Source organism: Citrus clementina, unplaced genomic scaffold, assembly GCF_000493195.1.
Source record: "Citrus clementina cultivar Clemenules unplaced genomic scaffold, Citrus_clementina_v1.0 scaffold_7, whole genome shotgun sequence".
Classification (NCBI taxonomy): Eukaryota; Viridiplantae; Streptophyta; class Magnoliopsida; order Sapindales; family Rutaceae; genus Citrus; species Citrus x clementina.
In genome coordinates this window covers 15960749-15973781 of record NW_006262075.1, presented here as the reverse complement: position 1 = coordinate 15973781, position 13033 = coordinate 15960749, and the positions used below count along the sequence as shown (strand labels likewise).

The following is a 13033-nucleotide window of genomic DNA, read 5'->3' as shown; positions in this document are numbered from 1 at the left end:
TGCCAGTGAATAATAAGATAACATACAGTTTGGGTTCGAAAATGGAGATTCAATTAACCATCCAATGCTTGGGCAAGCAACTAATCAGGGAGATGCACTGAAATGACAAGGTAAGAAAATCATGTTTGTACCTATAATTTTTGCAAGATTATAAATTAAAATAACTCAATGATAATTTTTGCGTTTAAAATTAGCTTAGCTGTTACCAGGTGAAAGATGTAATATACAACTGAAATAATATTTAATGTGATTTAGATGATGAAATACACATTTTTTTCCTAGACAATAAACATATTGTTAATTTTATGAAAATTGTTTATCACCAATGAGATAAAATCATTTACATGTAGAATCGGCTAATTCAACTAAAAACTATCAAAATCCGGTATCTCTGTCAAGTGGCAAAATGACTTTGGTTCAGTTATAATCTCGATGAATCAACTCCAGTCATCTAAATGATTTCGGGACTTGAATATATAATGGAATTATTTGATGGCAAATGTGGTCACCTATAATGAAAAACTGCCTCGGCTATAATTACAGCCATTAACACATTTGATTGATAAATGATCAACAAACTACATACATATCATGATCTCTTTGTTAATAATGAAGACCTTGCCGACGGTGTGTATCATGTAGGTGGTTCCAAGAAGCTTTGAACCCCACTGACCTTTAGATTAGAAACCATAGGTTTGGCAATTCCACACTTCTGGACGATGATTCATTAAATGCTCCGTTTTGTACACCAGTATATGGCGTGAACATATACAGTAGCAGCTGTCGAGGAAGAGGCATTCTTGAAGGATTGATCATTACCCAGAGTGACGTTTAGATTTCCTACGTTTCCCGAGAAGCTTTAGCATATTATCAGTGACGTCTGGTGGTGAGTCACCTTCTTCATCTTGATTGGTATTAGAAGTGTGCGTTAACCAGGCCAACGCCTCAACAGCAGCATCCCTTTCTGCTAACTGCTTGTTTTTCTTTGGTTTGCCTACAAATTGCATTCCCTTGAATTCTACAAGTGCTCTGAACTCATTTGTCTTAAGGTGCTTAGTTTTGTATTTTGGAGGCGAATGCCTTGCTCTCATCAACAGAGTTTGTAGCAAGCTTTTAGGATTTGTTCCATCTTTCGTAAATCTACAGTTATCAGTAGACTCCTTAGACTTCTTGCTTTGACGACCAAAAACAAATCTTCCCTCACATAAATCTCCTGATACAAGCTCTTGAACGGCAAGCATAAGGTACTTGCCTTCCTTAAGAATGTCAAGGCTAGGATTGTCAAGCTACATCATCAAACAACCATAATCACTAACTATAACAAGATTTCTCATAAAAGCACGAGAAAAATCATAAACTCAGTCCTGAGAAACACCTATACTTGAATCACAATTATAATTGCCAACCATAATTAATTTGACTTATGCAGGGTCGAGTGCTATTGAGGTTTTCTTTCATTCTCAGGCTTACCACACATGCATAACAATTATAATAATTTCTCTTAACTACCATTGTTGTCTCATATTATTAATGAAATAAATTATTATTAGCATACTATCACATATACTTTGGCCTTTTAAATGGTCATAAACCCCCAAGTTGAAGATTGTTGGCACCATGGCATATAAACCCCTAAGTTGAAGATTGTTGGCACCATGGCATAAAAGAAATGGGTAAGTTCGACGCCTAAGTATTCCATTTCTCCCCCAAAAAATGCATGACCATTTAAAATAATAATAAAGAAAGAAATAAAAAGGAAAAGACAGAAAAAAGAGAGAAAGGAAAAGACAGTAAAAAGGAAACTATTAGTTGCATGTGAAATGTGATTATTAATGAATGATATAATTTAAGCTCTACCCCTTCTATAGACACACCTTTTTCTGAATAAGCTTATCAAGTTCCTCCTTAAACTTTAAAAAGCATTCTGCCAAGCTAGGATCCATGAAAAAATCAATGTAACCTTGCAGCATTTTCAAGTGGCCAGCCTAAGAAGAGGAAAGTTCATGATTGTAAAATTTATAGCAGTTGGATATACTGAGAAAATAAAAAGCAAAATATTAATCTATGGACGATGAAGTACCTGTACCCCAGAGCTTAGAGCCCCACCGAAAAGGATTAGTATGGAATCAGATATTCCAGTGGAATCACGTATGAAAACTGCATTGACCTTTATTTTTTCGCCAAAGACCAGCCATGGGTAAGGAATTGTCTGGTAACGTGCATTCACAGAATTCTGAAGCAGAAGCATTAAAGGTGTAAATTAGCTGTATGAATACCTTAAGCAACATTTGCCAAGTACCAGAAAGAAAGTAAATACGCAGAAATTTATTGCACGAAAAAACATTGAAGGACAAGTAGATGGATAAATATTACTGCTGAGGATACTTGTTATAAGAAAGTGCTATTAAATATTCTTAACTGAAGATGTAGTTGTATGACACGACGTGTCAGGCAGATAAGAGATTTTGTATTTCTTTTAAAATGAAAACATAATCAGGAACAACACTGAACCAGGATAAGTCTGAGTCTCCATCTATTAACAATTGTGCCAGGCTTCAATTATGTAACTATCAAAAGTACATGCCTTGGCCAAGCCTTAAGCTAAGCTATATCAAAGATGTGGTGAAAGATTTATATATACTAGCTACAATGTTCCATAAAGGATGCAAAGTATTTGAAGTTCATGTTCTCTATCAGACAGACAAGCAGCCCCTGAGCCATTCAGCATAAGCCATATATTCTTCTTGGTGGGTATCAAGTGTTGAATAAGCTCCTATTGCAATAAGATATAATCATGTTTAAATCAAAATAAATTATAATGTGAGCTTAAATTCAGTATCATCGCAATGTTTTTTCTATATAGAATGGAAATTTCAGTTATCCCAATGCAATAGAGGAGAAACAGCAAAAAACTTGGATCCACTGATCCACATCCAAATTCAAGGAGAAAAATAACTAAAAATAAAACAATTAAAAAAAAAGGCTCACTTTCATGACCCAACAAATACATGTCTACTTTTGGTTAGACACAATCACTTGTACACTTACTGCATATAGAAAAACTTGACCATCATCCATTGTTTTGAAGGACATGGACGTCTCTCTATGCTGAACATAAAGTGAAAAGCAGTGAACGTCAGTGAAACTAACTAGTTTCTGGATGAAAGACAGCATGAGTAGCTTTAAGCAGAGAGAACTTACCACAACAGATGTTATGCCAGGATACAGGCCAGAACATATGACTGCCCGGACCAGTGACTGGTTGTGACTTAATTTATTGTTGCCACCATCTTCATCTAGTAGGCCAGCATCTCGTAAAATGAATGTAAACTGCTTTCGAAGAGAATGAATGGCTTGAAGAGTTTGTGCAGATAGGAAATTCCTCCAGCAATACTCATATCCTGATCCTTCTCTTTCAGCATCTTTCCATCCTTCATATGCACGGACAAGAGCCATATGATCACTGTAGTCCTTTGCTGAGAATCTAGACTTAGCTATTTCAGCCAACTACACCAGCAAGAAAAAATCAATAATTAATGCAGGAAGCTTCCTAAGAAATGAAATCTGATGCTTCCACTTGCTAGGTCCCAGCAAGCTACAATATCACAACAGTGCATCTTTCAGTGTTTGTGTAGATGCACATCTGAGCAGTTCCAAAGGCCAAATCAATGAGTAAATCATCCTAATCATGCAAAAGATCTGGACTAATAGTAATGGACAAAATTAAAATTCTAATAATCCCATCCTTTTCTTATATCAAATTGTTTTTTCTTTCTGCGACAGCATTCGCATTTCCGAACTCAAAAGAATAACACAATGTACTACAGCACCATTCATCTATTACAGCTTCATTAAGATACATGATATCTTGTTGTCTAGTCTGTGCGCAAATTTATTATGGAAAACTCAAAAGAGTAACACAATGTACTACAGCACCATTTGTCTATTATAGCTTCATTATGAGACATGATATTTTGTGGTCTCGTCTTTGAGCAAATGTATTATGGCAAGATTTCAATGGCTAATAACGCTCTTCACGTTTTCCATCTCATATTCTTGCCAAAACTGGTGCTTTGGTAAAAAAGAATTTGCTTTCTGGGAGCATAAGAAGCATCAGAACATAGCTATCAATGAAATAATATTTCATGCACATGAAATCATGCGCTACAAGTCTGCATTATTAGCTGTGGAGTTGACATTAATAAGACAAACAACCCATACAGAGTTGAATAGTAAATGATGATTTCCTTACTTACATTCTTTTTTTCTTGAGGCAAAAGGAAAGGATCTCTAACACTAAGCCCAGATACTATTGTTAAAACTGGATCAAAGCAACGAAATATAGCACCCATGACTAGCATTTTCCCTAGCTTGGGATCTACTGGCAGCATCGACAAAAATTTTCCTAATAGCAAGGTTAAAAAAAAAAAATTATAAAAACAAAGAAAGTGGTTAAATAAACAGGAAAAGATACTAATACATATAAACTAAACACAATTGTAAATCTCTCTCCTCATAATAGGATTACCGAACTAACCAAGATTTGTCAGATTCTCCTTCTCATCCAATGCACCAATCCTCTTTAAGAAGTCGACAGCATTTTGGACCTGTCATTGGAGAACTTCTCAATTTATGCCATAGCATAGGAAGTTATTGACAAGATAAATATAGATAAAAACTGTATTTATTTGGATTTAAAAAATCATACATAAAACATCTTTTGATACGTAGGAGATGACAATGCACACATAAGTGCGACTAAAATGTGCATGTTTAAATTGATTTAAGCATTTTGTTTAAAAAAAAAAAGGTTCAAATTCATTCACACATTTTTGTATCTCCATGTGTTTTGGCTCATATAATGAAATTGCTGACTCTCCTCATTATCTCTTGGTCAGATTTCCATTGATGCGCATTGGTATGCCCTTAGCACATCTAAATTTCTAGATCCAAGGGGATTGCAGATCTTAAGTACTTAGGTGGACCAACTATCTTCAGGGCATAGAATATTCCTGCATGGAATTTTATATATCTTAGGTTTACTTGAGTTGATCTGATGACACAGGATCATTACAGGGTTAATACAAGTTCTTATTTTTAGGTCTTGATATTTTGCTACATTAGGAAAATTTTAGTGGGTAGAATAATCTTTTTCTTGCTCATTAATGAATAAGGTTTTAAAGCCTATAAAAAGGATGGCAAATGGTAGTCATGGAATATGAATAATTTGCCCCACTCCTAGGCCAGCTGGGGTTATTTATAGTTGTAATCTCTAATAATTTTTCCACCTCCTATTCCCTTTTCCATGATTTTACCACTTAATATTTTGTTCTAAGTGTTCATTAATGCTTTGTTTCCCATGTTGACTCCCAGATCTTCTCTACTTTTAATCTACTAGGCTTTTTCTACTTACTGTCACTCAAGTATTCTTTAGTACTCTCCTTCTCTTTCTCCTCCTTGATCTGTTTTGCATACTATTTAAGAGAAAAAGTAGTCAATTCCAGGTTTGCAGTCTCCATCATATTGATAAATCTCACGGATATGCACGCAACGGGAGTAAGAATCTCCTCCAAGCATCATAATTCAGGAATATCCTGCCACAGCCCTACAATTGGCCTTCAGTAATAATTTTGATCCATCTTCATATCTAAGTAAACTTGCAGTTACTAAACATATGCAACCATTCATAGCAAGGATGAGGAGCTGAAAGTATAAATAAATTCATAAAATTACTTACAGCCAATGGTTCTGGTGGCTGCAAAGCTGCTGACAAGAATTCTCCTATGCTTCCAACTTGCAAACTCTTTATTTGCAAGCAGAGAGAGTTCAAGGGAGTTCTCAAAAGTTCAGGAAGTTGATATTCAGCAAAGGCTTCATAAACACATCTGGGGTATAGGTGGTAACATTGTCCAGGCTGGACTCGGCCAGCCCTGCCCCTTCTCTGCAACCGACATATAACCCAACTGACAATAAGCATCTTTACATGCTAAGATGGATAGAATAGACTCCTATCCCAAAAGAAAAAAAAAATGCTAAGCTAGACAAATTAAAAGATAACTACAGATGTCATGGTATGGGGAAATGGGAGTTGGCAACAAAACTTCTAGGCTTTGTACTATGTGCACAATCAAAAAGATACCATCTAGCAAAGGCTTGAGAAAAATAATAATGCATTCACAAATGGCCGCAGGTTTGCAAAAATTCTGAGGGAAACCGTCATTATTACCATAAAAGCAAATACCACCGGCCAGCAATAATAATGCACATCTATGCACGCATGTTTGTGATAATATGAAGAAGGAAATGATTAAAACCAGAAGAAGGTAAGGGCTCTGCCAATTTCACTGACCCAACAATGCATTCAAGTTATTTTCTTTTCTAGCTAATCAATATTGTTGAAGAACAAGAAAAAAGATATAAATGCTCTCTATCTTCTTTAACTGCACAAGTCAAGTGAATTGTACTAACACAACAATACAGGAAACAACACAATCTCACCATCCATCACATTTCTAAAAATTAGAAGATGATTCACATCCATAGCCTTCTGACCATGGTGCAGAAACAATTGAGGATTACACCAGTAACTGAAAATTGAAGCAACCAATGTACAAAGAAACTTACTTGTCGAGCAGATGCCTGTGATATCCAAGAAGGTAGCAGACAGGGAGTGTTATTCAATGCATCATAAGTGGTCTCCTTCGCTTTCCCACAATCAACCACGAAGACTATGTCATTAATTGTAATACTTGCCTCTGCCATATTTGTTGCCAGAACAATTTTGCGAATATTAGGAGGTGCTTTCTCAAAAATGAATTTCTGCAAAAAGTGATGGCAGAAGTTGGTGAACCTGACATGCATAAAACTCTATAATGAAATGCTAATCATCTTACGTTTTCATAATGTTATAACCATTGATAAATTTAGTAAATTACAGCATGCAACTGAGGCACAAAGTACCCTAACAAAAGGGAAAAAACAGCGTTGACTGCCAGGCAGGACTATTTTCATTACATAGAATTTGCTGATGGAACGAGAGTGCAGATCCCCATATTTTTTAAGCAGAAATACCTACCTGTTCAGATGTAGGCATTGAACCATGACAAGTTAAAAGCAGAACTCGATTAGGATCTCCCAAAAGGGGATGAGACTTAAGTTGATCCCTCAGACAGCTGATATCCTCCCAACCAGTCATAAATACTAACACAGCACCTGGACACTCTTTTCGACATATGTGGCATAGAACTGCCTCAATAAGATTAAATCCTATGCAATCGGCTGTCCAACTTGCTAGAGAATCACGTGCTCTGGAACTATAATTTTCAAAATTAGATTTATGAAGAGCATCCTGCCAAAAAGAACAAGAATCAAAGATCAAGCTAAATTCCACAGAACACTTAAGAATAATAATATGCATTTTCTGTAGCATGCAACCTAATTCAATAGTTGAATAAAAAGATATTGACAAAAGCTTTTCAAATTTTGATATTCAGACCAACTTACAAATGAGAAAACGGAAGACTCGTGCTCAATTATTGATTAAAGTGGACTAGATTGAGAGCCAAGATTACAAATTCAAGCAAATGACGAAGAGTATCATGTTAAAATTCTTTTCCAGCAAAGGCAAAGAACAACAGTTGGATTGTCGTGAACAATAGTGTCTTCCAAAACAAAGCTTCAGATAGACATTAAGTCTGTCACATTTTCAGAAGGAAATATAATGATCACATAAGAATGTGTCCATAAGGTATTCATATTCAACATGAGGCTACTGTGAATGATCATGCCAATATATTCTTTTTATCCAGCTGTGCAGACAGTTTACTATTGCACCTCAACAAGAGCAGTGATCTGGTTTTTCCTTTTCCGTGGCAACAGCTGCCTCTGTGTCTTCCACAATTTCTCTTGTCCATAGTCATCAACTTGGTTTAAAGAAGTCAACTTATATCCAGTCATTTCCAATACATCTTCCAGAAAGTGTGCTTGAACTGGATATGTGAAGCCCTGAATAATATAGAAAAAAATAATTAAAAAAGAAAACATACACTTTACACTGAGGAAAGCTAACACAGGAAAATTTTATCCTACATGTATAATGAGAACCTGATTCAACTCTTCATAACAAAATGCACAATACCGGAGAGGAGAATGTAAATAATTTTACAAGATGCAGAATGGCGGTTGAGATGAACATTAAGAATGAAATCAACTTCTACCTTACCGGAATGTGAATCGTGGGAGCTCCGCCAAAATAATTGGAGAACAGCTCAGCATTCAGAGTGGCACTCATTAAAATCAACCTCAAATCCCGACGACGTGGAAGAAGATCCTTCAAGACAATCAACAGAAAATCTGTAATACACAACATAAAATAAAATAAAAAATCTCAAGACTTGTACAGGAATGCTACTTCAGAGATAGGCATGATAGTAATATTATCAGTAAGCACACCTTCATTCATGCCTCGCTCATGAATTTCATCAACAAACACATGGGTAACACCATTCAAGTTGTGGTCACTTAGCAGACGTCGAAGTAAAATACCACTGGTACAAAAGAGCAGATGGGTATTTTTTCCTTTCATACCCTCTAATCGAACTTTGTAGCCAACCTACCAAAAAATATCTGTTGTAGTATAGTGGCAAAATGGAGAAAGCTCTTTAATTCAAAGACTACCAACTGAACAATGCAATTTATGCATCTGTGTGTGCATCTGCTAGTCTATTGAGGGAGTAAAATCTCACTGTTTCACCAAGAGGCTCCCCTCGCTCTGCAGACACTCTCTCTGAAACAGCCATAGCAGATATTCTTCGAGGTTGTGTGCATATTATGTTACAAAATGCTCCACGACCAGATTCTATTTCTGACTCTAATATGTATTGCGGAAGTTGAGTGGTCTTACCACATCCTGTTTCCCCAGATATCACTATAACCTGCAATAATGGCAATTCATAACGATGATGACAGTGAATGAGATATATAAAACATGCAAAGAAAATTATCGATTCAGATTTCTTAAAACCTCTCATAATTGTTCTTCAAATGAAGGAGATGCTAAAAGTCGATGATGGTAAGAAAAAAACATAGTCACTTAGCATTTTTAATGAAAGATCAGATGGAAAAAGGCCTTCAATTATGCTGCACAATTATTTTGCAACTTAGTTATTGCTAAAAAGGAGAAATAGAAGAAGATCTGAAGAGCATGGACAAAAGGCAAAAGGAGGAGTAAGTCCCAGGACAGATAGTTCCATTTTATTTCCCCATTTTACTTCCAAAATTAATTTCCAAGTTAATCATGAGAATAATCATCAACCAAACTGGCCCTCATTCATAAATAGTACCAATTCTCAGAACCAACAATCTACAGCTAAACAATAAAATACACCATGATTTTCAGATGATGTCACCCTAGTCATTTCCCTTCAGATAATTTTAATCATATTATCTTCATTTTTTAAGTCAAAACGAAGATTTTACTTAGAACATCTAGGGGGAAAAAAGGAGTAATTTCCACCCAAAGAACCCAAAGGTAAAAGATAAATAGAAAAACATAATGCCTAGACAAATACATCAATCCTTTAGAAACATAAAACCAAATAGATGACTGATAAAATAGTCCTTCAACACAGATTAGCAGAGGAAAATAAAATTTCTCCAAAACAAAATGCATAATGTTTGAAAAACTCTGCAGAAATTGACCAATGAGATCAATTGTCACCTGATTCCGAGCTATGGCTTGGAGCAGCCTTTCCTTTTCCTTGAATGAAGGAAGAGATTTCCGGAAGTCCAACATCTTATTGCCTTCAGGTGATTCCTGCAAATGTAAAGGCCATATGTGTAGAAATAAAACCAGAATGATACAGAAGGTAATGAAAAAACTTTGTACTTCGCATTATAACACTGAAGGAAGCTCCACAAACTGGGAACTATGTGATGCAGAAGAAACCCACTTGGAAGCATCAGAATACTGCTGTGCACGAGGAAATGGGAGGGAAGGAGTTAATAAGGATGAGAATTAACACAAGACCCTGTCCTCATCTCAGACTAGTCATAACCAGCAAATCGTGAACCCTTGGTGATTAGTCATCAAACAGAGTGAAATGGTTGTGATAGCCAACTACGTTTAGCAACTACATGGATGTCCAATGTGTGCATAGATCATCACAATAGAAATATTAGATGTTAGTCCTCGAAGTAGTGGAATCATACCTGCCAAGCCCTTTGCATATTACGCATTTGCAAACTCCTCCTCTGAAGAACTTTCTCCATTACAGAACCATCAAGGAAAGAATCTGTATTCTCCTTCATATTCACATTTTCAGCCAGATCAATAGGCTTAGATTCTTCTGACTTCTCACTGATCTTTCCAGAACTTAACTGAGTTCTATCCAGGTGTTCCTGCAGTAGACCCTCTACTCTCCTCTGCAAGCTTAGGGGGATAACAACCTACAGAAAAGAAGCATCAAACTTTCAACTCTCTAGATTGAAAAAACTCTACAATATCAATAGAATCGAAAGCTCCCAGGATCTCCCAGCAATTATTACCTCCCTTTGTGGCCGCCTATCATCCAAATCAGGCCTGTAGTTGGGAAGAGGAAACTTGCTTACAACCACTGCTTTTCCGTAAACTTGACTATTACATCAACAAACAGTGTGTAAGACAAAACAACATAACATCCTCCATAAACGACAAAATATATACATAGATAAACACATAATGCACACAGCAGTAATATACCTATAAAGTCCCATCCTTTTAGCAAGAAATGAGATCTGCTCATAGTCTCTTCTATCTCTTTTATCCCAAGATGTGACTTCCTGATCGGTTTCGCTTCGTAATAGCATGCCAAGTTTCCACTTCCATTCATTGATGTTGGCCACTGTCGATGATGCCTGGCATCAATACCTTTTATTAGTACTAAACCACTTACTATGTCCCCGTCTTTTATAACATATATTCTATCACTTTCCATGAAGCATAACCACTTAATACTGTTTCTGTAGAGTGCATTTGTGTCTATTTTACAATGTTCTATAAACTAACAGAGCTTTTTTATTTTTATTTTTTTTAAAAGCACTTTATTAGCTAAGTGCTTTTGCTACTAAGCATTAACAAATTAATTGCATTAACGAATTAATTGAAGTGAAGTAGAGTTAAAAAAAGACCTTATGGCCTTCAAAGTCGCACTCGTACTCATCATCGGAGAATTGCTCAGCAGCATACCCGCAAAAACCACGTCGTTTTGGTGCAAGAGGAAGCAGCACTTGAAGGCTGAAAACTGGGTCATTTCGAGCTCTATGAGTATCGGAAGGGCGTAACGAATGTTTGCTGGAGACTGAGCGTATTGACCGCAGAAGAAATCCCGCTAGCTTGTAACTTCTGTGCATGTTCTATAGTTCTACGAAGAGAGAGAGAGAGGGGCAGAGCACTCATTTGTGCAACATTCGCTTGAAGCAGATAAAAAGATGTCGCATTGGTAAACCTAATTTAGAATTCACAGAGATTTTGTGTGCTCTGATGGTCTTGACGTAAAGGCAGGACGGAGGAAGACGAAATTACAAAAGGAGTAACTGCGTTTTCATAAGTTTTAGGTTTGGTAATTTACGGATACCTCCCTGAGGTTTTAATGTATTATAGACACTGCTATAATTTAATAAAAATAAATTATAAAACTTTTAAGATATTAATAATCACAACAAAATTATTTAATATAATAATATAATATTATTATATGTAATACTATACACTATAACTCCAAACATTGTACAATATTTATATAATGTAATACTAATGCAATACAAGCTCATATAATACACTCTGCATCAAATAATGCAATACAGTATAATGCAATATAGTGTGTCAAATGTATCCTAAGGGCTTCTTTAAATAATGAAAATATACAAAAGGATCATAAAGGATATCCTAATTAGTTTCATCTCTTGATGTGCAAAAATGGAGGTATTACAAGTTATAAAAATGTCAAAAGTTACATAGGGAGCAACCAAATACAAAAGTAATTTAAATTCATATATTAGTCATATTTTAGGTCATTTAATTTTTTTTAAATATCTATGCACATATTTTAAGCTTTAGCAAAAGCATGTGCAGTAAAATCTCAACAAAATAATATTGTTAAGACTAAGAAAAAATATTATTTTAATGAGGTTATTATTAACCAATAAATGAATATTAATTATTGATAAATGAATATATATTAATTTAGAAAGAAAATTTTTGTTTTAAGAAGAATTTTATTGGTGCATGTACATACTATAAATTAAAGAGTACAAATTGTGCTCTTTCAAGTCAATAGTATCTCCAACAATAGCTGCTATCTATAATAATATAGATGCAATGATGGAATCACTGACAATTGGAATTTGCACCAATGATGGGCTCGACTAGTCTAACATGAACGGTCTAGAAGCTTCTTTAGATAGAATATTGGAAGTCTAATTGGATTCTAAAACTTATGAAGTCTTTTAGTTCATATCTATCACTCTCATAAATTTTTATATAAAACACCTTTTGCATCTAGAAGACACAAAAGATACACATAAAAAGTAGATAAAACATATTAGAAAATATAGGAAAAAAAAACCTACTTATGTGAAAAGGAGAGACAAGATGAAGTGGGCTTGTAGTGTGATATGAGGGGATTTTCTCTTTATGATTATCCTGTTGACCATAAGCAAACAATTGCATAAGGGATTCCTTGTGGTTACTCTATATCTCTAGAGAAATAGACAGTGTCATAGCCTTATTATGATCCATTTCCATGTTCCCAGACTAAAAGGAACACTTTTTGATCTCCTTCTTGTTTTATGTTGATGTATGCATGAAATTCAACATTAATACCATAGCCTATGTAAGTTTTATTATGTTTTGAGTCTATTTTTCATGAGATATGCCATGTTCTTTTATGTTGTATATGTTTTCGCATTTAGAATATACTTTAATGATATATGACGAATGATTGAAGGTAGCCATTGTATTTTTGCATGTAGTGATATTTTCTAGATGACTAGAAAT

The 13033-nt window shown here is 35.2% G+C and overlaps 1 protein-coding gene across 3 annotated transcripts; it reads right to left on the bottom strand.

The window, feature by feature from the left end:
• Positions 1-452: 452 nt before the first annotated feature.
• Positions 453-11534, bottom strand: LOC18036974 (DExH-box ATP-dependent RNA helicase DExH3). 3 transcript variants are annotated; one of them, XM_006427690.2, is made up of 19 exons: positions 11167-11534; positions 10739-10893; positions 10546-10633; positions 10210-10446; positions 9719-9814; positions 8745-8933; positions 8452-8611; positions 8222-8352; positions 7834-8004; positions 7076-7348; positions 6625-6819; positions 5738-5941; positions 4538-4607; positions 4257-4405; positions 3202-3507; positions 3049-3108; positions 2081-2233; positions 1875-1985; positions 453-1286 (listed from the first exon to the last, which is right to left on the bottom strand). In XM_006427690.2, exons 1-19 carry the CDS (start codon positions 11386-11388, stop codon positions 816-818), a joined length of 3441 nt encoding a protein of 1146 aa, XP_006427753.1. In that variant the 5' UTR covers positions 11389-11534; the 3' UTR covers positions 453-815. The 3 variants fall into 3 exon arrangements, with proteins under 3 accessions (XP_006427753.1, XP_024036022.1, XP_024036023.1); XM_024180254.1 differs by having other exon boundaries at positions 10546-10628; positions 11167-11388; XM_024180255.1 differs by lacking the exon at positions 1875-1985.
• Between the last annotated feature and the right edge of the window lie 1499 nt (positions 11535-13033).